Source organism: Ostrea edulis, chromosome 7 (genome assembly GCF_947568905.1).
Source record: "Ostrea edulis chromosome 7, xbOstEdul1.1, whole genome shotgun sequence".
Taxonomy (NCBI): domain Eukaryota; kingdom Metazoa; phylum Mollusca; class Bivalvia; order Ostreida; family Ostreidae; genus Ostrea; species Ostrea edulis.
Genome location: NC_079170.1, coordinates 2,262,716 through 2,287,529, shown reverse-complemented (window position 1 = coordinate 2,287,529; position 24,814 = coordinate 2,262,716). Strand labels below are relative to the sequence as shown.

Sequence of the window (24,814 nt, the reverse complement as noted above, 5' to 3'; positions counted from 1 at the left end):
CAAAATAGATAGTTGGGCAAACACGGACTATGTAATTCATTCCACTTATACAAGAACTTCTGGTGAAGGGTCCGAGTGCTAATACCGAGCTTGGGTTATTTTGAAAGACGTGTCAAATGTACATGTATTACATTTCACGGAAAAGATGTTCGTGAAATTATCCAACAAAAATATCTGCATTCTTATAAGTTGTTTATTTTCATTTCAAAGACATCAAATGACGTCGAAAAAGGAAGATAGTTAGCAAGTATATCTCCAGATGGTTGTCTGGGCTATTGTGTTTCTTTGCAGAAAACATGTGCATGAAATTATCCAACAAATATATCTGCATTCTTATAAGTTGTTTATTTCTATTTCAAAGACATCAAAGGACGTAGATAAAGAAAGATATTTAGCAAGAATATCTCCAGATGGCTGTCCGCACTATTGTGTTTCTTTGCAGAAACCCATTGATGGACGTTTCTGTAACCTTGTGCTCGCCAGCACTGATGTACGAACCATTGATAGAAACTATCCCCATGTGTCCACTAGTACCACTCCTCCTTCCAAATGCTATGACGTCGCCTTTCTGTTTGTATGCGTCCGACACTGTTTCATAGCACCCAGTCTCTTTGACATACTCAGACTGAGGGTTAGCCCATTCGTTGGCACCAATGGTATTGTGTCCCCGACGACTGAATAACAAAAATATTAGGACTAGTAACAAAGATATATATATATATATATATATATATATATATATATATATATATATATATAAGCACTGAAAAGGCCACGACACTGTTGGTTATTTAAAACTCGAATTTTCGACGCAACCCGCGTCTTTATCAAGAGACATATATTACATAAACAAATAACACGCAAAAACGACAAGTATCGATAAACTACATTGATGACAAGAGTGATACACTGTTGTACTGAGTGATAAAAATGGTGATGATTTCGTTGTAAAGCGTGTTTACTGACTATGGTTTAGAGAGTTTGTACCATGGTCGGGTCGGGATGAAAATAAAATTATTCTTGAAAATTACAGAAATCAGATAAATTTAGAGGGAAAACTTACAAAACAATGTGATTATGGAATAAAATGGTGGGAAGATAATGATATGGACTGATTAAGTTCAAAACAATATTAGGTAGGCCGTACCATTCATGATTCGGATATGGTGAACAGCGAAAAATAATGATTGCCAGAAGAACACGATCAAACAACAAACAAGGTCAGTTCATTTTTTCCTTTATTTTAAAAAGCCGCAATGTCGAGACTAGAATATGAAAGGGAGAGAGAGAGAGAGAGAGAGAAAGAGCTATATAAATTCATGTTGTAATGATTTCTGATTGGGAAGTATTGAAGGTCAAACAATAATCGCAATTTTGGGAATCCTCGTTATGGCTAAATAAAGGAACTCAAGGTTAAATAAAGGAACTCAAGGTCAGGCATAAGTTTATGGAATAATAATGTGTAACTGGCATATACGTATCCATACCACGACGTAGCGCAAAACAATTTTATTTCGAATGTAAAACATTTTTTGCTATAAAATTCAATGTTTACTTTATCTTTGGTGCTTTGACATTGGCTTCAAGAAGCACGTCATAAACGAAAAGATTGCATTTCCATTTGTTTGTGTAATCGCCATCGCCTCTCCAGTCATTTTTCACACTCCACGTTGTAGAATCAAGTTTTGAGCTTGCAATTTCCCATATCTGTATCATAACAAAAATATTATATCGAACAGAAAATACAATAATTAAATTGAGGGAAATTGGCATTGGCTAAATGAGAGACGATAAGATAGTAATAGAATGATTATCAAGAATAGTTGAACTTTGCACCGGAAGAGAGGTGGTTATAAATACTGTAGATTGTTTACAAATTAATGAGGGGGCGATATATTTGGTTAGGGTAGAAGGATGACCAATCGGATTGTAAGAAAATGTAAAGTATTCATATACATAATTTACAAGAAGAAAAAAGAAATTAGAATTATGCAAAAACTTAAAAGTGAGGTTGGATATACAATGGTGTTTCAAAGAAAGAGTTGTGTTGATTTTGAGTCATCTTAACAAGTCAAGGGTTATTGATTCGCTACCTCGCAAAAGGTAGAGACAAAGGTCTGTATCGCCTACTGAAGAACTCTGTCTGTTCGTCGCATTTATACTTCCGTACATCCTCTAACATTCTTTACCATATTTGTTATATCTTAAAAATCTGCACTATTGACACTGACTTTTGATTCCAACTAGAGTCAAGGGTTGTTGATCCGTTACCTGCAAGTTTCTGTTTGCCGAATTATCAAAAATGGGTGTTCAGATAGAATTGAAAGTAGAATGTAAATTTAAGAAATAAATTTCATTTTTGAAAATACATGAGCGTACATATATGAACTTCATCGACATACTTTTCACGAAGCTCTAAGCCTTCACGATTGAAGTATGGCGCCATGAAGCGTCCCAGTTTATAACCTCATATGTTTTCAAAAAATGATTTTTTTTCCGTAAAAATGTCGCCTTATGATAAATAACTGTGCTGACCTTTTTGTTGTTGTTAACATTTTACAAATACAGACATTTTAACGGTACACAGTGCAGTAAGTGGTAAAGGTATGCTGATGTATGAACGGTACACAGTGCAGTAAGTGATAAAGGTATGCTGATGTATGAACGGTACACAGTGCAGTAAGTGGTAAAGGTTTGCTGATGTATGAACGGTACACAGTGCAGTAAGTGGTAAAGGTATGCTGATGTATGGTCAATCTATCTTTATCGTACCAACCAACATATCAACACCGACAATAGAAGAATACACATTTCATCTGATCTAATTATAGAAATACAAGGTTGGTGATATTATATCAGGTCTACATGATGAATTATGATTAATCACGTGGTATCATTCTAAGCAGAATATTTGTAGATAACAATGAGAAGTAACCATAAGAATCATTTGTCCGAGAAACATTATATTGAACTTTGTGAAAATATCAACCTCTACGAAGATCAGAAATCGTTTGACTATTACGGCCAAGGGCAAAACCGGTATGCTGTATATTTGCAACAAGGAGAGAGAAAATACATCGGGCCATACGGGGATTCGAACTCGAGCTCCCTGAATCTCAGATCATAGGCTCTTCCAATTGAGCTATCTGGCAACAGGCGATACCACCTGTGTCGCCGCCACATGTACACGTGACGGCTAATCGGATTCATTCAACCTGTGGTTAGAAACACAGGACCCGAACTCTGTGATACCATAATCACTGTGGTTAAGAAGTAGGTAGAGACTGTTCCTTCCCTAAGCGCAAGGCATTTGACGTGAAAGTCATGTGTTGTTTGGGTTTGACCTTAAAAACGGAGATTCTGTGTCACCTTGGGCGTTGATACGATAAAGAAATGTGACGGCCCTGAACACAATGCATACAGAATAGAATAGAATACTTTATTTTTAATTCAGAGTCCAAAATAGACAAACATGAGATGACTACAACAACAAAGAGAAGAGATGCCAAACGATAGAATATGCATGCAAGGTGAAGATAACGAACAGTGATCAATCTCACAACTCCTACAAACAATACAAAATAGATAGTTGGGCAAACACGGACCCCAGGACACACCAGAGTTGGGATCAGGTGCCTAAGAGGAGTAAGCATCCCCTGTTGACCGGTCACACCCGCCGTGAGCCCCATATTAATCAATAACAATAACTGACAAGATATACTCAAGAACACATAACTCTTATATATATATTACTACACCATGTTGTTGTTGATGAATCTGCCCACAAGATCAAGAATTGTTTTTTCTCTTCTGTGTTTAGTAGCCAAAATAGTTTTTGTTCATTACTGTAGAATCATTGAAGTTCGTGAAGGCCAATTTTCGTGGATTTCTGAATTTTTACGGGTTCATGGGGAAGTAATTCCGTGGATTGATATATTTGCAAGATTCTTGCATACTAGTTGTCTTTATTCGTTGAGGATGTAAATTCGTGGATAAGGGGTTTTCAATGGTATTATATTTGCATGTTGGTCATGTAGATTAAATATTTTGGTACGTCACTTGTCTGTGCATAAGTGAAAGGTTCTCAAACGGGACGTTAAACAGAGAAAAATTGCACATATATTCACTGAGACTTCAATTACATGTTACTTGATTTCGCTAAATTAGTGACATACTGCTCATCATCAGCGGACACCGGCAGGATTGAGATAACAAATTCATGTCTAGCGTAGGACTTCAGTGTATCTTAATCTTGAATGTTTCGTCAAAAACGTTTATCTAATCCAGAATATGCAGAATCCGTCATTCACTTTGTGAATACTATACGGCACCCTTTGACGAAAGGTGATTAATATACCTCATATTGCATTCAATATATATATATGAAAGGCGAAGATAACGAACAGTGATCAATCTCAGAACTCCTATAAGCAATACAAAATAGATAGTTGGGGAAACACGGAACCCTGGACACACCAGGGGTGGGATCAGGTTTCTAGGAGGAGTAAGCATCCCCTGTTGACCGGTCACAACCACCGTGAATTATTCACAGACACCTGAAGTATGTATACTACTATACCCCCCTTTCTGATTTTTTGCGGCCATAATTTCGCTCTCCAAAATGTGTGGATTTCCTGTCTATCCCATCCCAATTTCGATTGATGTAATCGTTTCACACGTTTCAAACTTTTTGTAAGCTTTGGAGAGAGAGAGATTGGCCTTCTATCGTGCAAGGTGAAGATAACGAACAGTGATCAATCTCATAACTTTTATACTTACTTACTTATCCTCTTCGTCCCCGGTGCGACATAAGGCTTCAACAAGTTGTCTCCATCTAGCTCTGTCCTTGGCAATATACTGTGCCTGTCCCCATGAGTAGCCCATTTCCTCAAGTTCTGATGTTACGGTTCTCCTCCAGGTGGTACATGGTCTGCCTCTTTTCCTCTTTCCATAACTCTTATAAGCAATACAAAATAGATAGTTGGGCAAACACGGACCCCTGGACACACCAGAGGTGGAATCAGGTGCCTAGGAGGAGTAAGCATCCCCTGTTGACCGGTCACACCCGCCATGAGCCCCATATCCTGATCAGGTAAACGGAGTTATCCACAGTCAAAATCAGTGTGCCAAGAACGGCTTAACAATCGGTATGAAACACGTCAGACAGCATTTGACCCAATGCGAGGCTGTACTGACGAAGTAGATCGTTATAACGACCATAGAATTTGCGAAATGCTGACTTCAATCGAGACTGTTGAAATCCCTGTGCCATCAACTTGTTTGTCAGTAGCTTACCTCGATTTAAAAACTGACTATACCCAGAACAAGCTCTTGTATATCGAATCAGTGGAGATATATAAACACCATATGCAGGTGATAATGGAATATTGCTACACAAATATGGAAAGTTGACGTTCTTGGCACACTGGTTTTGACTGCGGATAACTCCGTTTACCTAATCAGGATATAGGGCTCACGACGGGTGTGACCGGTCAACAGGGGATGCTTACTCCTCCTAGGCACCTGATCCCACCTCCGGTGTGTCCTGGGGTCCGTATTTGCCAAACTATCTATTTTGTATTGCTTATAGGAGTTATGAGATTGATCACTGTTCGTTATCTTCACCTTACATATTAACTATATACCAGGTTTTGCCCCTCTCTGAGATCAGAACCCCTTTCCCAGGAATTTACAATTTTGGTACAAGCATCCCTGCTCTATATCACGATACGTTTAAGTTTTCTTACATTGTGTGGTTCTAATCAACAAGAATTTTGAAAGCGGGTAAATGTTTGGCAGTTTTTGCCTCACCCTAAGGCTACAGGGGTGTTGAAGTCCTGAAAATTTTAATTTATTTTGCCCTTTGTCCCAAGGATCCTTCATACTAAAGAAGATCGGTGACTTTATCGAGCACCCACAGAGGGACAAATATTAAAGTTAAAATTGAAACTCTACAAAAAAATAAAAATTTACATTCTAGTTAAAACAATCAATCCATAGTTTCCAAAAATGCTTTTTCGATGTGCCCATTTCAAAGGAACATTGAAAAAATTCATACTTAGAATTATCTATACGCGAAAAACGCACAAAATAACAGTAAATTTGACTTTCCCAAGCAAATTCTAATATGGAGTTGGCCAAGTCTCAATTGTAAACTAAGTAAAATATGTTAGTACATGTTCAGGTGTAATATATTTTGTAAATAAAAGTATGGAGACTTGACCCACTCTATGAAAAAAAAAAAACTTACTTCTTGTGTATAACCTTTATCGTATTATCAAGAAAATTTCTATGTCCACGACAGGTGACTTTAGATAGCTTAAAATTCAGAAAATCTTTATGGGGTGGATAGCCGATGTGGTATAGCGGCAGTCTTAAAGACCCAATTTTAAGTTGACACCCCCAAATTGTAAGCTGCCTGCCAATCAAACATTTAACAATAGATCTCAGGTGGAGTGACATCTGCAGACACTGTGGTCTGGGGCTACCCCAGAGAGGTGTTTTGATAACAATAACAGCCAGTATCTACAGGCATTCTTTAGATCTTGAGGAAGCCCAATATACCTGAGTTTTGATAGCAAATGACCTGTCCACAACTGCTATTTTCTTGTAATTCAATTGTTTTTAAAAAGGCCCCTGAACAATGCAATTTCAATAAAATTGTAATTTTCCCCCTCTATATACCTGTACATGTATTATAAATTACACAATCAGAAATTAAACAATAATTTACACAATAAGTTTTAAAACTTGTAACCTATTGAAATAATTTATGTCATCAATTTATGACACCTCTATATTTATAACAGAAATTATTCATTGAGTCAATGACAGAGAGAGAGAGAGAGAGAGAGAGAGAGAGAGAGAGAGAGAGAGAGAGAGAGAGAGAGAGAGAGAGGGGGGGATGGATGTAGAATGTGTGTCAGCTACCCTCTGCAGAGGTCCCTGAGACAGGTCCTGCGTATATCAAAACTATAAAAAAAGCATGGACAGGTAGATTTCTACCATGTTCTGCCTCTGTGTATTTCTTTGAGTGTCATGGGATATAGTAATTAACACCTTGGTAGACCCTGGCCACTCCAGGTAAATAACATCTGTTTAGATTAGGCTCCGCCTACATTTTCACTGACCGTATGGTCATGAGATGGGTCTTTAATGAAGTTTTGGACAGACTCAGGTTGCATATCTGTGGTTCGAAGACCAATTTTTCCTACCTATTTTCTTCTACTTATTATTAATGAATAGACATAATTATTCGTCTCTGGCATTTTATGCTAAGTTTATGTAGTCTTTATGACGATCATAAGTAATATATTCAAACAAGCAGGTAGTGAATAAATGTAAACAAGTATGGGGCCTTCTTTGAAGTGTGGATGTTGTTTATGTAAACGACACGTACAAGGTAAGTTAAAGAGAACAATTTCAACAACGCTTATGAAGTTACTTGAAGAGATCATGACAAAAGCCAAAATATGTAATCAACTGGTGCAGACTGTCTAAAAAGCACAGCGAACTACAGTTCAGTATAAACAAAAAACAAACAAATTAAGTGTCTGTTTCTGTCCCGTTTGTATTTGCTGGGAAATCTAAAAAGCAAATATGCGTTCTGTACCTGTAAGACCGGCCTCAGAGTTGTACCAAAAGAGGCAAGAACTGATGCCTTTAACATATTCGGTATATTAGTACCAGTAGGGTGTAATTGCTGTTCAAAAACATTTGTTGGGGGAAAACCGAATGCAAAGCAATAATACTGCACCATACAAAAACGATATTCCACATTTGATTTACACTACAAAACATGTAATGTTTCTCATTCACATCAGTTAATATGTCAATGGAAATGCGGAGAACATAATGTTGGATGTTGCGAGCATATATGTAATGTCATTTGGTACCTTAGGTACTCCAGGCATCAGTGTAATTATGTGTGTATTAAAAACCGCTTAATGTTTGATATACATGATGCTGCCTGTGAAACAAATTCTGATGATGATTTTGATTAAATATGCTTCTTTGAAGTATGATCTCTATATTTGTTTTGAATTCTAAATATTTTGGACATCGCTTTACTATGGTACTGTATCTATTGTAACTACATGTACCATCCATGTTGACTTTAAACTCCCGGTGCCCAATCATGCATAGGCTTATCATTCGACAAGTTCACCAATTTTCTTTGAAAGGAATTCGAATAAGAAGTTGAAAATGTTCAGTTGTTAAGGTATTCAATGTATAATGACCATATTTCATATATAATAAATGGATGGTGGAATATTTGTAATCATGGTATCATTTTGAAGGGTCCATCAAATGAAAACAATCCACCATAGGAATTTTCAAAATGTTGTTTACTGCTTGATGTATTTCACCTAGAATTTAACATTCAAATATATGGGAAAAGCATGTTTTATTACAATATTTTAAAACAAAATTATATTTTAAAACAAAATTATATTTTCATACTAACCTCTTGGTAAAAAGTTACATACACTTTATTTTTATGAATTTATGAAATAAAATTAACCGTTGACCACACACATTTTTAGAAAATTAAATTTTTCTTATTTTTACAAAGGGCAGACAACTCTTCCAAAAAGCTTCAGTGCAAAAAGGTCAGCTTCTACTCATTTACCAGTCCTGTGAATTTCATCTGCTTTACTTTCATCATTATTTAACAATAAACTTTTATGTTCATCTAAATCCTTCAAAAGTGTTCATTATCCCTTTACTATACATGTAATACCTTAACGCACGACGGACGAACGACGACGTTTGTTTGATGTTAAAAACTAGACCAAAGTTTTGTCAGTATGATAACCTATGAAAATAATACGATAATTTCGGCAAATTCTAAACAGGTATTAAAGGAGTACTGGTCTACTCAATGTAATGAGAAAACGATAGTTTTCTAGTGTAATTTATGAAGGAGTGACGTTTATGGTGATGATTCGCAAGTGCGTAAGGAATGTATTAGAAACATCATGGGAACTACGGTATAGAGTCATTCTGAATGATGACTTCATGTTAAATATAAAATTTAACTTCCTTTCTATTGCCAAAAGTGATTATCTCTACCCTGTTGTCCGTGTGACTGTCTGTATCACTAAATGTGTCCCGTCAACAGTCCGCAGGTGGCTTGCTATCACATTGTTTTATAATCGTTCACTTTCGAAATTCCGCGTGCAACGTCAAATGATCATAAATATTTCGAAGTGAGGCGTTCACTATCTGATTCGGAGAATACATAATTAGATAGGAAATAAGCATGATTACCTTTTTAATCCGATTGCGTTAAATTACATAATTTGCGTAAAATGTATAACTTACATATAGCTTGATATATAACACATACTTTTTTATTCCTACGGTGATATCCAAAGTATGCGGCATATATAGCTTTAAAAGCACACCATATATTTTCTATATGATTATAAAAGAGGGTGGGGGAATCATGATTTAGTTCATAAAAGAGTTTTACTTACCTGCGTGTTGGCACTGGTATATCCAAACAGAGCTGCCAAATACACGCTGAAGACGATTACACACATTCTTGCCATGATTGGAGGACACTAAGCAAAGTTAACTGACTATTAGAATTGTCTCAATAGTTGAAAGTCACTCTCATGAGCTGATATCTAATACTAGTAAATGCATAAAGATTATTATATTTACAAGGAAATCGGTTCACTTACCTCCTGGTTACTCTGATTTATATAGGCAATTCTTATCAACTGAGGTATGTTGCAATATCAAGTCACGATTTTTGTTTTAAAATAGTTCATTTGATTTGACAGAAGAATAAATCTGACGTAAAGCTACATTTACATAAAATGTTTCTTTTTTTTTAAATTTTTTAATTAACTTAATTTATCCACTCCGTTGGTGTCGTGATTATACACGTGAAGGCAACAAATTGTGCTTTGTGTGAAATATTAATTGCAGTTCCGTATGTGATCTGATTTTCATTACTTTAAGTTGTGTAATGAGTAACAACTATTATAAGATGTTTGCGATTAAACGTTAAACTATATGATAATGGAAAATAGCATTATCCGAACAAATACGTTTAGTATAGATGACATCTCTAAACCTGTTATCAATATACCCTACAAGTGATCAATTATTGTACTTTTACTTTTACAGGAATTCGAATTTTGAAACATTTAAACGTTTCAACATTAGTTCAAAATTATATAGTTGTGTTATTATTGTTGTTTAGCGAGTAGTTGGAGTGTGCGTTTGGCAATTTGTTTGGTTCAACACTGGTGGTATGTAGATAAATTATCATGTCAGGACTCAAACAAAAAGTAGAAAAATTATAATTTTTATAATAATCTCTGAACTGATGCAAGGTGAAAATAACGAACAGTGATCAATCTCATAACTCTTATAAGCAATAAAAAATAGATAGTTGGGCAAACACGGACCCCTAGACACAAAAGAGGTGGGATCAGGTTCCTAGGAGTAGTAAACATCCCCTATTGACCGGTCATAGCCGCTGTGAGCCCTATATCCCGAAACGTAACCATCCACAGTCAAAATCAGTGTGCCAAGAACGGCTTAAGGTAGCTCCATCCTCATATGACTTATCAATATTAATGGTTAAAAGTGGAAAACCTTTATTAATTCCCACTCGATATAGTTTAATTCAATTAATAACCAAAGAAAATGTATATGTTACCACCTTTTTAAAGATGTCAGGCACACAAAAACAGAAGTACACATCAACATAAGAAAATCACACATTTTCGTTAAATAGAATAATAGAAATAGATAAAAACTTATTGAAATGACAAAATTTAAATATCAAACAGTTTTAAAAAACGGCTAATTCATAAATATGTATAGATTGATTGTGGATATTAGGGAAACCAATGTATAAAAGGCATCCAGTAGAGGAAATTCCAGCAGAGGAGTTATTGCCCTTGAAAACATTTTTTTAATCATAATTAATTGATTATCTATGTGAAATATAACTTTTTCAGTATTTATAGTTTACCAGATTTTTTATTATATCCAGTGAATAAAATTCCTGAGAAAGATATATTTCTATCATGCGCAAAGTTTAATTTAATAAGATTTTTGCAAAAACCTATGACATTACATGAGGATCGATCAACCTTAACAATCGATATAAAACACGTCAGACAGCATTTGACCAAATGATAGGTTGCATTGACGCACTAGATCGTTATAACGACCATAGAATTTGCGAAATGCTGACTTCAATCGAGACTGTTGAAAACCCTATACTATCAACTCAACTTGTTTGTCAGTAGCTTACTTCGATTTAAAAACTGACTATACACAGAACCTCTTGCCCTCACCTTGCATATGTAAACACCATATGCAGGTGATAATGGAATGTTGCTACATAAATATGGGAAGTTGATGATGGAGAAGCTGAAATCATCCTGTTTGTCATACAGTCGAGTTGTCAGTTTGCCGTTAATGTCTACTTTCAATAAAATATCTAAGTATGAAGCGGAAGTGACGACTCTGTGGTGTCCTTTATTTCGAGCTCACATGGATATATCAAATCGACATATGAATGAAAGTTATTATTGTTAATAGACAAAATGTCATCGATATATATAAATGTCGAAATGAAGGCCGCAGCGAGAGATTTTTTCTTCTCACGTAGAAGTTGTTGAATAAATTCTGCTTCCTATGAATATAGAAACAGGTCAGCTAACAAAAAAAGCACAATCCTTGCACATGGGAATTCCAACAGACTGTTGGAAGAACTGATCACCAAAGACCACGAAGATATATTTTAATGAGGAACTCTAGCATATTTTTATTTCAACTTCAGAGTACTGATGTATTCTGAAATGTGGCATGGATTTGCAATGGATGTCATATTTAGATAACCTTTCAAGACCCCATTTATATTCAGAATGGTTCCTTTGTTTTGCCTTGTTGTAAAAAAACATCCTCAGAAACTGGCATCGCGTTTAACAGCTACATCTACATAGACTTTGATTATTTAATAAATCCTCCCCAAACTTGAATCTGAATTTTTCAAAACTACCAAACCATGGCAAGGATGTGTCTAATCTTCCTCAGCTTGTATTTGGCGGCTCTGTCTGTGTATACCAGTGCGAACATGAAGATAAGTAAACTTCTTTTATGAAATAAATCATGATTTAAAGTAGCTTTATCCTGTCAAGGTAGTTATATCTACAGTCAGTCGACCGACACTATTGTTTGGCTCCGACACTATCGATTTTTACGTCATCCATTTTCTATAGACTTTGAAATTGTTTCAATTTAAAACATTCTGGAATGGTTTACTCACATTGATACATCAACAATTCTAAGTGGAGTGCCAAAACTTTAGACATACACTTACCGTTCAGCAGGCATGCTATCGAAACCATCTTAGGACTAAGGTATATCTTAAGATCAACTTAGGATGTATCTTAGTTCTAAGTCAGGTCATCGAATCTATCCTAACTTAAGATGTGTCCTTAGATTTTTTCTAGAGTTAAGACATCACTAAACCCGTCCTTAGATAAACTTAAGATTATGGTGTAGATTTATACTGCAGACTGCCCAGTAGGGGCCCCGCTACACTAAAAAACCTTAAGATAATATGACTACTGCCTATTGCTTTCTAGACGTTCCGTCCCATTATCAATCCGTCCCTTAGTCGATTCGTCCCATTACCGATCCGTTCCTAGACTATCCGTCCCCTAGTTAATACGTTCCCTAGTCGATCCAACCCAGAAAAATAATTACTTTTTTCCAAGCTATTTACAGTACTGAATTGGTTTAATTCATCTGCGTATTTCATCTTCATGGTATGTGTGTGCCGCTGATGTTTTCTGTCATCAGGTAGGATGACAATAATATGCTGTTTTGATATTTGACAGCTTTTTCTAAGATCATTATACACATTACAGTATTCGATAAAGTGGGCCTCATTTTCAATACAAGGAATAGTTAGGTTACTGTAAGTTCGTAATTAATGATCAAAGGTTGCACACCAATGCAGTTATAAAACTGTTTTCACTAAGGTGTTTTCACAATGATCAGTGGACAGGGGACACACATTTACATTGATTGCTATACATAGTTAATAAATAACGATGTTTCTACAATAATTAATGAGCACACATTTTCATAACCATCGCACTTCAAACAAAAATTATTAATCCTAAATAAACAATTTTATCGACACGTTAACTTCGGCATTTATCTAATAGCAGGGGCCCTACTGGGCAGTTTGCGCTATAAATCTACTGTACACCATCGCCAGTTATCTAATTTTGATAACTAACTGCAATATATATGCAAAAACATCCCTTTGTCTTAAGTAATTATTCATTTATTATATCTTTGATAAAAAAAAAAAATTGGAGGGGCCGGATCAATTAAGCAAAATGGGCCGAATCGACCATGGGACGGACCGTCTAGGGACGGATCAACTAGGGACGGACCGACTTTGGGACGGAACGACCTGCTACCCTGCCTATTTATGCTTGCAAAACAGAAGGGGAATCCAGGGAGATTGTGTGTTCAACGGAATTATGACAATCACTTAGATTACATGTGAATGCGCTTAAATGACCATCCATAAAAAAATGTAAACAATCAGCTTGTATATCTCTATACAATTTTACAAGTCATTTTGTGACACGATTTGGTAGCATTTAGTACAGAAATAAACTATGTTATAACTGTGATACTGAACACTTGTGAGGGACGGGTCTTATGCAAATGAGGACGCAAGTGTTCTGCATTGCAAGAATATCTTTAATACAGCACAGAAATACTTGGATTACTGCCAACGTTTTATAGAAGAAAAACTTGCATGAATTTTAATGCAGCTATTTGGCATAAATGACAACAGAGTCTGAACGAAAACAAAATGTCTAAACAATCCTTAGTTTCCAATACTGAAATTAAAATTACAATTGGCAAAAACTGCCTTGTTTGAGTTAGCAAGGTCCTGCAAAATACGAACTTCTCCATGTTCACATTTCACTTTCTTCAGCGGGGGCTCAACATCTGATTTCACAGACACTGATTTGCTCTGGGGTGGATCCAAAATTTTTGACACTTCCACTTCCATTTGTTCACTACTCCGCTTGTATTTTCTTACACTTTTCTCGGATCTATGGCCCGTGCGTCGCATGATTTCCTGCTCAGAAACGCCGCTCATGTACAATTGCGTAGCACATGTACGTTTACCACTATGGTTTGTGAAATTTTCTTTCAATCCACCCTTTTCAGCAATTGTCTTCATAAATGTCTTTAGCTTGTTTACCCCAACCAACTGTTGACCGAAACGTATCTGAGCTTCATCCGTGGGAGGTAGTGGTCGTCGGTAAAATGCACCAGTATTCCCTAGTGACCCCAAATACAGCTCGAAGTAGTCAACAATGCAACGATCTCCTACAATATAAATAAAATAAATGAAGTTGAACTTAACTGTCCGAACATTTGTGTGTGTATGGTTTGGGGAGGGGGGGGGGGGGGTTGCAACCAAAACGAATGCTTTTGTTTTAATAATCGAAGATTCTAACAGACAATTGTAATCTTGACCAAAGATATGAATAATAAGAAGTTGCATTGTATGAATAAAAATAGAAATTGCAACATTCCATTTAACACAGTACTTACCAGGCGGAGAATGGTGTTTAAGGTTTTTAGACTGCACATTGAGGTGTCCTAAGCCACCTTTATAAGTTTTCGTGGCCCTCCACGTGAACTGGATGTATATCCCATGGCTATCCTCGCTGATCTTGAATTGCTCGCAATGTAAATCATGGTGTTCATCATGTCCCCGAAGTCCAAATATTCTACACGCATAAAAGAATACGGTATGTTGCAGCTGTTCAGCCGTTTCTCTTCCAAACACATGTTTTAGCCACAGTGTTTCCTCATCTTGTGGTAGAACAGGGCCTGCCTGCTTAACATCACATCCCAAGCCTTTGTCTATTAAGCATTTCATCCTTGCGTCAACTAATTTCCGGAATTCGGCGAACTCTCCATTAGTCTCATCTAGGAAATTCTTGTTGTAAACGCCATTATCCTTTAAAAATCGTAAAAGTCCTCACAGTATCAGGTAAATAGATCTTGGAGGATATTCAGTGCCATCCCTCTTCCGCGCCTCCATAACGAATCGTCCTAACCAGAAACTTATTTGCTGTGACGTCATTTGATATAGCTCGGGAATATTTTCCCTTCTGCTGGCACGCCATTTCTCGAACAAATTCATTGCCCATTTAGTGTTATTTTTTGTGTTGACGTTTTCTTGGTCTTTAATCAAATTTTTTATCTCAACATCACTCACCGGTGGACCAAAACGACTTTCGTTCCGTTCCGCACTAGACCTATCGATCTCCATGGCGCCAGTATCAAGGGTCTGGGGGATAATGAGAGATCCAGCAATCCTTCAAACACAGCATTTTCCGATTCCAAAGCCTCAAATACTCGTCAATTGGTGGCAGACCCAAGTCAAAATCAAATCCAAGATCGAACTCGCCACTACGCCTAGGGTTACCATCCATCCTGGCTGAAATTCCCGCCCTCTCTGATACTTTCACACGCGTGATCAATTGACTAAAGTTATCTGATTGGTTGATCAATCAAGGGATCGTGTTAAAATTCAAACATCGACTCGTTTAGGGGTCGTGTCACAAGTCATTTAGAATACTCGTTTTCTACTGTATCGAAGATACAGGGCGGGGCTCGTCTCGAGCTGTCGCTCTCGCCTTAAGCCCCGCCCTGTATCTCCGATACAGTAGAAAACTCATACTCTAAATATAACGAGTTGAAGTTTTAAGTCACTAATATTACGCGGCTGAATTAAGGCTTTCCTCATAAATACAAGTGCTGTAAAAATGTACTTTACCGCACTGGCACATTACATGACGTCACAATGAAAAATACGTCATGATGAAGGTCATGACGTACATATCTACATTCCTTTTGCGGTTGGAAATGTCAAAATATTTTTTCGCTATTTACCACCGCTGTCAAACAAACCGCAATCGTGTAAAAGTTTCTGTCAAGTGGGTTATATTAATTCTCTTTGATATTGAAATATTTTCAATTTCTTCTTTATATAACATACATGCTAAAATAATATCCATATTATATTGTGATCTTGATATCGCCCCTAATCTGCACGTATATAGTGACTTTCACAATGAACTCATTCACATAAACAGGGTTTCCGTACATACAAATTTCATCATTGGCACGGCACCCCGAGGTTTTTGAGTGGAAGATGTTTGAGTTATGCGACATGTGAACTTCAGTGCAAACGGAAAGTTAGGGGAGCAAGTTGTGGTTTCAACAGAAAACATGTTTTTCAGGCTAGATTCAACTTCGTATATGCAAGTCACGATAAACTTGCTCTCATCACTTTTCAAATTAAGAAATTAATATGTTTTGTAGTTATATTTTAAAACTTCAACTTGCATTGGTATCTGGATATCGTACCAATGGAACGATTTATACATACACGGTACGATTTTATCTTGATATTCGATCACGTGATATACAGCTGAGGTAGAGACGGTCGGTTTGGTGAAAAATGCATGAGAGGTCAATATGCACTTAATTATATATACATATTTTTTTTGTATAAATGGGTTGTGTAAGGTGAAGATAACGAACAGTGATTAATCTCATAACTCCCACAAGCAATACAAAATACAGACCCTGAAACGTACTACTGCACCACTTCCATAGAACGAAACGAAACGATTCTTGCATGGAACGGTGAACGGTTTACATGAAACGCTGTACGGTTTGCACGGAACGATTTGCACGAAACGTTTTCCATTTCCTGAACGATTTGCACGAAACAGTAGGCGTGGCTTGCACGCTTTGTAAATGATTGTGAATGGTTTACATGAAACGGTAGGCGTGGCCTGCAGGCTTTAATTATGACTAAACAGTTGATAATAATGACTAGTAAAATTAAGCACTAAAATTTTACATTTATTAAGTTTTCGTCATTTTTGGGAGAAAGTGAAAGTGGATTTTTTTAATTCGTATACAATAATTGACGGAAGAATGCGTAAAAAAAAGAAACATACAAACAAACAAAATATGGGATTTATCGATTTCCAGTAAATGTGCTTTGTATCAACATTCTATTGATGATATTGATGTTCAATTATTGATTGACAAAACAGATATTAATCATGTATATACGTGAGCAAAGACTAAAAATTTTATCACCTAAATAAATGAAAATCAAAAATATCTTTACTTTTAAACAAACCTTTAGAAAACTCCGTACTCTCATTAAGATAATAATAAAATAAAATGTGCTCCCCTACCTAGAAAGCCCATACTTCACATTACCAATAACACGATTTTTTCTAACTTGATAAATACTTTATTACACGCATGTATTATATATACAACAGCTTTTTGTCTTTATATTTTGTATACAATTGCATAATGATGATGAGATCCAATAAATTGAATTGAGTACATGTAGTCTTGAAATATCAGAAAGTATACAGTTCACAACGATACGAATTTTCTTGTTTATTCAGTGACTCACACACTTGCGCGTCTTCTGAATGAAAGTTGTAAAACAAACATACTAGGTTTTGGTCAATTATAATATAATACGGGGTTAAAATCCATCTCATTTCCGCTAGCAATGGGTTTTGGGTCAACTGTGCCTTCGTGGACGAATAATCTTGGCTAGCGAAGATGGGGGGATGGGGGGGGGGGAGGTGTCTAGATAATCTGCTTCCATAAACATGTATTATGAAGGTTAAATCGAAAAATTATCCAGTAAATTAAATGATGTTGTAGTATACATGTATATAGCTTGTATTTATTTCATTTTTGACTGAAAGGGAGATAGACAGCTAAGCACGTAACATCGTTTTAGAAGGGGGACTCATTCATTAGTCCTAACCCGTGCCAGCGGAAAAAATTAATGTGTATAGAAAATAATATGGGAAATTAAAAAAAAATCACAATGAAAGAGGTTGGATAATTAACCAGAAAGAAATTGTACTTTCAAGATTTATACTGAACGTATTAAACTTCCAGTATCTGCATACATCTAATGCATCTAAATTTTAAAATGATTTCATATAGCAATTAAGGATTTTAATAATCGATAGCGTATATGAATAAAAGCAAATAATCGTTAAAGACCCATTTTTAAGCCATCTCCCTTAAAAGTTACCTGGACAAGGATAAAAAACACACCGCTTGTCAATCATATAATAGACAATAGCTCAGGTCCTGATTGACAGCTTTAACCAAGCGAGTAACCTGGGTATCCGAGACCGGAACGTGTTGATAGCAATTAACGGCACGTGTATCAGCCCCTTTCATCTACCGCAAAGATAACTTCTCTGAATTGTTTTTTAAATTATGAGACGATAATTACCTGAGCTACGTATCTGTACATTAAAAATAAATCAGTCATAGTCATATTGTATCCCGACGAAAATGTCATATAAGATCACTGTGCAACTTTCAGAGGAGAAGTTAGCGGCAATTCGTGCTTTATTTGCTCATAGCGATTGGGAATGGGATCCAGAAAAGGAAGAAGAAGTTTCCGAAACAACATCAGCCTCCGTGCAGCTTCCTAATCCTATCATTCCTCCTCTAGCATCATTGATAGAATGCCCGGATTGCCTCTGTCGGCCATGTGTTCTGTCAAAATGATACCTGGCATGCTGCGAAGTCCGTAGAGAAGCAAATGTGTAAAGTGGCCAAGGGTGCGCTGAAACACCACGGAAAGACTTGGCATGAACATATTTCTGACAAAGTACACTCAGTAAGAACTCACGTGCAATACTCTATGAGAAACTGCGATTTAGATCCGTCAATATTACGATCACGACTAGACAACATCGTTCCGCACTACAAAAATGATCATGTGCACTGCCCACCCCAAAGTAGATGTAAAACAGACCCAAACTACGAGCCAAGCAAACTTATCCTCACGGATCCTGCTGCGGAGAAACTTCTAACAGACGCAATACATAGGTTCGTGGTGTATAAGTTTCCTAAAGATTTTGTGCACGCATTGGACACCTATTATGTTGAGTCATTCAAAAATGTTCTCAACATGTTTCACGACAAAAGAACCCAGTTAGGAGATGATTCCTACAACATGAGAACGGGATTAGCCATTTGTCACTGGAACGAGAATGTTGACAGACAGTCCACCGGAACGTATCAGTATCCGACCGGGAAAACGAAGAGAATCCTTGGGCAAAGAACATTTCAGTACCGTGAGGATATCTGGAGACACTTTATCTACTCTTTGACAGTGTAGCATTAATGAAGATAATTTTATAACAAATTCCAATGGCTATAAACTAATATACATATATGTGAAATAAAATAAAATATGTCATATTTTTATACATGTACTCTTTATGAATTGAAGACTTATTTTTTTTTTGTTCCTCAAGCACGGACAGGTAGATTTCTAACTGTCTGTGTGTATTTCTCTGAGTGTCACGGAATATAGCAATTAACACCTTGGTAGACCCTGGCCACTCCAGGTAAATAACATCTGTTTAGAATAAGCCCCGCCTACATTTTCACCGACCGTACGGTCATGAGATGGGTCTTTAAGTCATTTTGTTTATATTGATATTAGTCTTTTTTTCATGAACTAGTTGCATTTGACACAGAGGTTTTACATCCTTAAATATTGATTAGAGGCACGTAGAATCGGAGAGGGTGTAAGATTTAGTCTTGTAGCGACCTAACCACTGCGTGATTTAAGAAATTTAAGTCGGAGGGGGAAATTGAGACAGTTTCAGACTACTAACAACCCCCCCCCCCCCCCCCACACACACACATGTTCCAATTTAAGGTTTTCGTAATCGGAGAATTTAAGCACCATGTTTTGTTGTTATCTTATTGCTTGCCAAGAATTTTACCCAACTTAACCGGCAACATACCCCTTCTGATACATTGAAAAATATAAGTAATGTTAGCACGGGGCTCTATAAAGTTCAATCTGCAGTTTGGTCATACTTCGTCATTCAATAAAAAATTTAAAAAATGTCTGTCGGGTTAGCGGTATTATGATGTATGACTATAGCAATGACCTATGTATAACTTGTACATTCCATGCAAATTCGAAGGGTTTTTCGCCTCAGTAGAACAATGGGGGTCAGCTAATCCGTGTATTTGAAATCAACAGAAGTGTTTGGCTTCTTGCGGAAAGTGTGAAATATATTGGGTCGGCGCAAGTTACCCGTGATCTTAGACTAGATCTGATACCCAATATATTTCACACTCTTCATAAGAAATCAAAACCATAATTTAGTTATACATGTACTGTGACAAAGAACCTAGGAATTTACATGGTATATATACTTATTATACAACTATCAATACATTATCCAGACACTCTCGATGACAACCTCTATCAAAATACATTGAACATAAGTCTCGGTCAAATGTAATGAACTCGGGATTTTAAAAACAAACCATTAGATGTTTTGTATTTTTGCTTCTATTAACTATGTAATAAATTAATTCAAATTTGTTAATCATCGACACACACACACACACACACACAGAGAGAGAGAGAGAGAGAGAGAGAGAGAGAGAGAGAGAGAGAGAGAGAGAATATCTGCAATACCTACAATGTCTGTAGAGGGAAATCTTTATATGATATGCATGTAATTGTTTTGTTTACAGGTGCGCCAGACGAAAAGAAGCGGATAGGATTAAAAAAAAACTGTTTTCAGATCTTGATGCGGGAGCCAAAACGGTAAAGTCATTTATATGTACTCGTATTTATTCCACTTTTATTGTTAAGTCGGTTTTTTTTTCATATCAAATTTTAATTTTCATGAATTAGCCCGAAGAAGAGGGAACTCGTAGGATGCACGTGACGATAAACCCGTTAATTGAAGTAATGAAATTTAAAAGTTTGGTTTGGCGACTGGGTGTGTTTTCACTGTGTTAGCTTAGTGTAGAGAGCAACCCGAGGACGATTTTGTGTGATTTAATGAATAAATGTTGTAGTAAAATGAAATAAGATCAATGGAATTAATGTTTTCATCGAGAAATGAATCATAACGAAACAGTAGAAGTTTATTATTTAATACAAATACAAATATATGTATATATTCTTTAAAGCTTTCTTCAGTGGAATTTATATCAACACAATTCTCTAGTGTGGAGTTTATTTCAACACAGTTTAATTTCAACATTTCAGTTTCATCTAATATGTTTTGAGGAATGAATTTTATTAACAACACACTTATATGATGTATGAACCAATAGCTTGAAAATAAAGCAGTATTATTCATTTTATCAATATAATCCCTTCAGATTTGTACGTAATTATAAAAGAAAAGGTGTGTATACACAGTGCGTTACGGAAGTACGACGTTCTCTTGCAATGGTACCGACACCTTGTCCGATTTCACACACGATTCTCTGTATGCTAAGCATTGCTATTCTCTATAGAGTGTGAGCATTATCTTGTAGTGCTGAGCATCTTTGGTGGCAGGGCTATTAATGCAATCCGTAGGTGTAAATGTAAATTTATACAGTGTCTATAAAATGGAAAATGATATGAATAAATATTTTTTATTGCTTAATATATATATATATATATATATATATATATATATATATATATATAATGCCTGAATGTAACGAGAATTTCATTATCAATTAACACGCTTTAACGAACCTTTTTCTACAGGAATACGGTGTGTCATTACCAGAGACAGACAAGGAGACAGAATGGGTCCATGTTCAGACCCTTACTAAAGACCAAGTATTCGTATGTTGTGTCGCCCTTTCTGAATCTATCTGTAAAACTAAGATCAAATATTGAATACCCGTTTTTGTTTTAAAGAATATTTGATATAGTTTTGTCATGTAAAGGGTTTCCCTCATTCTGAATCGTTAAACTTCATGTGTCTCAATGCTAAGCACAATTTCTGTTGTAAAGTTTCTCATTTCATTGCCCGGAGATCCTCCTTGTAAGGAATACTGTATTAATACACTATGTCACGTGTAGGGACTGCAGTACGTGATGTTTGATAAAGACAAACAACAGCCCAGCTTTGTGGTGATCAGTAATGGAGCGGAAGTCGTACAGATCAGTCGTACCCTGTACTTATCCAAACTGGACTTCAATGCCAGAGAGAGGCTACGCAGTGAGGTATGACGTTTTACACAATACCAAGAAATCAGAATTTTGATCCGCTCCCGAACACATTGCTATGTAGCGATATCTTATTTTCGATCGGATCAAAGATTTCATCAATATCATAATCATATTGTGTAATTATTACGCATGTTTAGCAGAGGAATACAACGTTTCGATATCGGCATTGATATTGTTTGAAGCCTTGTGGATTTTTCCTCCCGTGTTTTTAACCGTCTTTTTATTTTCAATATGAATTTTTGACCAATAGGTATCACCCTACCCTACAGATGAAGAATTACAACATAACTTAATAACTCGTGTCAACTGGGAGGCTTACAAAGACATTGTTCTACAGCAGATTGCCGATGACACAGCCAGGCGTAGACCGACAACACGAGGCGCCAAACATAGACCAATGAGATTTAAGCTGGCAAAGTCTCCTTCGGCGAAGTCTGTGTATTCATAGTTAATGATAAATGTTAACATGTACATGTTCAAATACTGGTATGATGATTCATAGTGACGTATTACTGACGTATTACTGTGACGTATTTTGTATAAGTGAATATACTACATTACATTCATCATTGAATTATACATGGGGTATTTCATTGTTATTATGTCGTGAGGTTCACAATTTCTCTCCTCACTGATTGAAGCCCGAGTTCGATCCGCTGATTGGCTATATGTGAAATGGCATGGTTATCATTATGAGATTGATCACTGTTTGTTATCTCCACATTTCATGGTAGTCACGTGGTATTCTTCCGGTATACCGCTTTCCTCCTACACCAATGACACCCCCGTGCAAATAGTCGACAAGACGAGAGACAATGATAGAAGTTGTGAAACTTGTTTTTTACTCGTCGTGAAATGAATTCAGTTTACACGTAATAGTGTCATCAAGGGATCAGGTATAAGATGTAGTTTATATTGTATATGATTGTAAAATTAGCATAAGACCTGATAATGTTACAATGTAGTTCAGTAAATCTCTTGATCCTGGTGTCTACACGTGCAGCAAATCCATTGGTAGTCATATTCAATATATACAACGAGATGGCTTTGTAATGCACTATGAATACAGAATATCCACCCTGTCGGATACTTAAGCATAATGTGGCGGATAAGATGAAAAAGGTGTACGTATTTATTAATTCATGTCAGCTTTAAGATTGAAAAGACATTATGGTACGAACTACAACGCTTCACGCGGGCATGTTTCATGCAGCACATTAGAAATCTGTTTCTTATATTTACATCACGCGGGCATGTTTCATGCAGCACATTAGAAATCTGTTTCTTATATTTACATCACGCGGGCATGTTTCATGCAGCACATTAGAAATCTGTTTCTTATATTTACATCACGCGGGCATGTTTCATGCAGCACATTAGAAATCTGTTTCTTATATTTACATCACGCGGGCATGTTTCATGCAGCACATTAGAAATCTGTTTCTTATATTTACATCATGCTTTCAGTTCTGTCGGAATAGACGAAGTATACTATATCTATCAAGATTCATACGCGCATTTTGTACACTTCATTGATCCAATACAACCTCATACCTTAGTTGTCGTATACGGCATTTACATCAGAAATGTTTCTTATAGTTGTGTAAAGTTGTGTCAGCGTAACAGCCCATATGTTGTTGTATGAAGCAAAAGTGGATGACTTTGTGGTGTCTTTTATTTCGAGTTTACTGGGATATATCGAATCGACATATGAATGGAAAGCATTGTTAATAGATAATATGTCGTCGATATATCTAAATGTGGAATTTGACGCCACAGCAAGAGATTTTTTCTTAATTCTCACGTTGAAGTTTTTGAATAAATTCTGTTCCACAGGAATATAAATTTAGGTCAGCTAACAAAGGAGCACAGTTCATGCCAATGGGAATTCTAAGAGACTGTTGAAAGACCTAATCGCCAAAGACCACGAAAATATTGTAAATGAAGAACTCCAGCATATTTTTTATTTCAACTTCAGAGTACTTGTTCGTGAAATCAGAGTGACGTTTAACAAAGTATTTTTTTGGGATGACTGATTACTAGATATGAATATTTGCGTTTTCCATTTTGTTGCAAAAACAACTGTCTATGATGTCAAAAAGTCTAGTCTTTAATTTATCGTGAGGAATGGTCGTGTATAGTGTTGAAAAGTCACACGTTTTGATGTTGTTGATTTGAAAAAAGTTTTGCGATTTCAAGTTTATCAAAGGTTATTTAGAATTTTTTTAGAATCCACATTTAATTTACACCACTTCTGTCATATGTAGTCGCACAGTAAGTTTGAAGTTTCTCCTTCACAGCTGTTAACATTTTCGTGAGGAGGAAAGATAGGGGCTTTGTAGAACATTCACTGAATCCAGCATTGAATGTATCTTTGTTTGTAAGGGTTTTTATGATGTTTAGGAATCCATTATACGTATGGTAACTCTTATTCATTCGACCCATTGATTGGGATATTAAAAGTGTCTACATCTGAAGCATGGTTATGAAGAATTTCATCCTTTGAAAGGATAGTTGGAGTATAGTTACGATTACCAAAGTGAAATTAATGCCAAGTTCTTTTAAAATACAGTCGTAATATTGAGCCCCACAAACAACGATAATGCTGTTACAATGTTTGTCACCCGGAACCAAAACATATTCCTCATGTAACCTATG

At 36.2% G+C, this 24,814-nt stretch overlaps 2 protein-coding genes and 2 pseudogenes across 2 annotated transcripts; 1 reads left to right on the top strand and 3 right to left on the bottom strand.

Annotated features, from left to right (window-relative positions):
• Positions 1-326: 326 nt before the first annotated feature.
• LOC130047642 (uncharacterized) lies at positions 327-9,777 on the bottom strand. The gene is made up of 4 exons (XM_056143022.1): positions 9,693-9,777; positions 9,483-9,569; positions 1,556-1,707; positions 327-674 (listed from the first exon to the last, which is right to left on the bottom strand). Exons 2-4 carry the CDS (start codon positions 9,555-9,557, stop codon positions 392-394), a joined length of 510 nt encoding a protein of 169 aa, XP_055998997.1. The 5' UTR covers positions 9,558-9,569; positions 9,693-9,777; the 3' UTR covers positions 327-391.
• Positions 9,778-13,825: 4,048 nt separating this feature from the next.
• LOC130047572 (uncharacterized protein KIAA1958-like) lies at positions 13,826-15,521 on the bottom strand (annotated as a pseudogene).
• Positions 15,522-19,072: 3,551 nt separating this feature from the next.
• Positions 19,073-23,465, top strand: LOC130047571 (uncharacterized). Its single transcript, XM_056142892.1, has 6 exons — positions 19,073-19,218; positions 20,668-20,740; positions 20,831-20,884; positions 21,686-21,766; positions 22,007-22,150; positions 22,407-23,465. Exons 1-6 carry the CDS (start codon positions 19,073-19,075, stop codon positions 22,602-22,604), a joined length of 696 nt encoding a protein of 231 aa, XP_055998867.1. The 3' UTR covers positions 22,605-23,465.
• Positions 23,466-24,584: 1,119 nt separating this feature from the next.
• LOC125655687 (uncharacterized) overlaps positions 24,585-24,814 on the bottom strand; it is a 17,899-nt pseudogene continuing 17,669 nt past the window's right edge.

Bases quoted from the DNA above. Each gene is read 5' to 3' on its own strand.
- LOC130047642 (XM_056143022.1), bottom strand. From the start codon at position 9,557: ATGGCAAGAATGTGTGTAATCGTCTTCAGCGTGTATTTGGCAGCTCTG. The intron at 1,708-9,482 runs GTAAGTAAAACT...GTTATGATACAG, and splicing joins ATACCAGTGCCAACACGCAG to ATATGGGAAATTGCAAGCTC. The intron at 675-1,555 runs GTAAACATTGAA...TTTGTTATTCAG, and splicing joins GTCAAAGCACCAAAGATAAA to TCGTCGGGGACACAATACCA.
- LOC130047571 (XM_056142892.1), top strand. From the start codon at position 19,073: ATGTTTCACGACAAAAGAACCCAGTTAGGAGATGATTCCTACAACATG. The intron at 20,741-20,830 runs GTAAAGTCATTT...TTCATGAATTAG, and splicing joins TTGATGCGGGAGCCAAAACG to CCCGAAGAAGAGGGAACTCG. The intron at 21,767-22,006 runs GTATGTTGTGTC...TGTCACGTGTAG, and splicing joins TTACTAAAGACCAAGTATTC to GGACTGCAGTACGTGATGTT.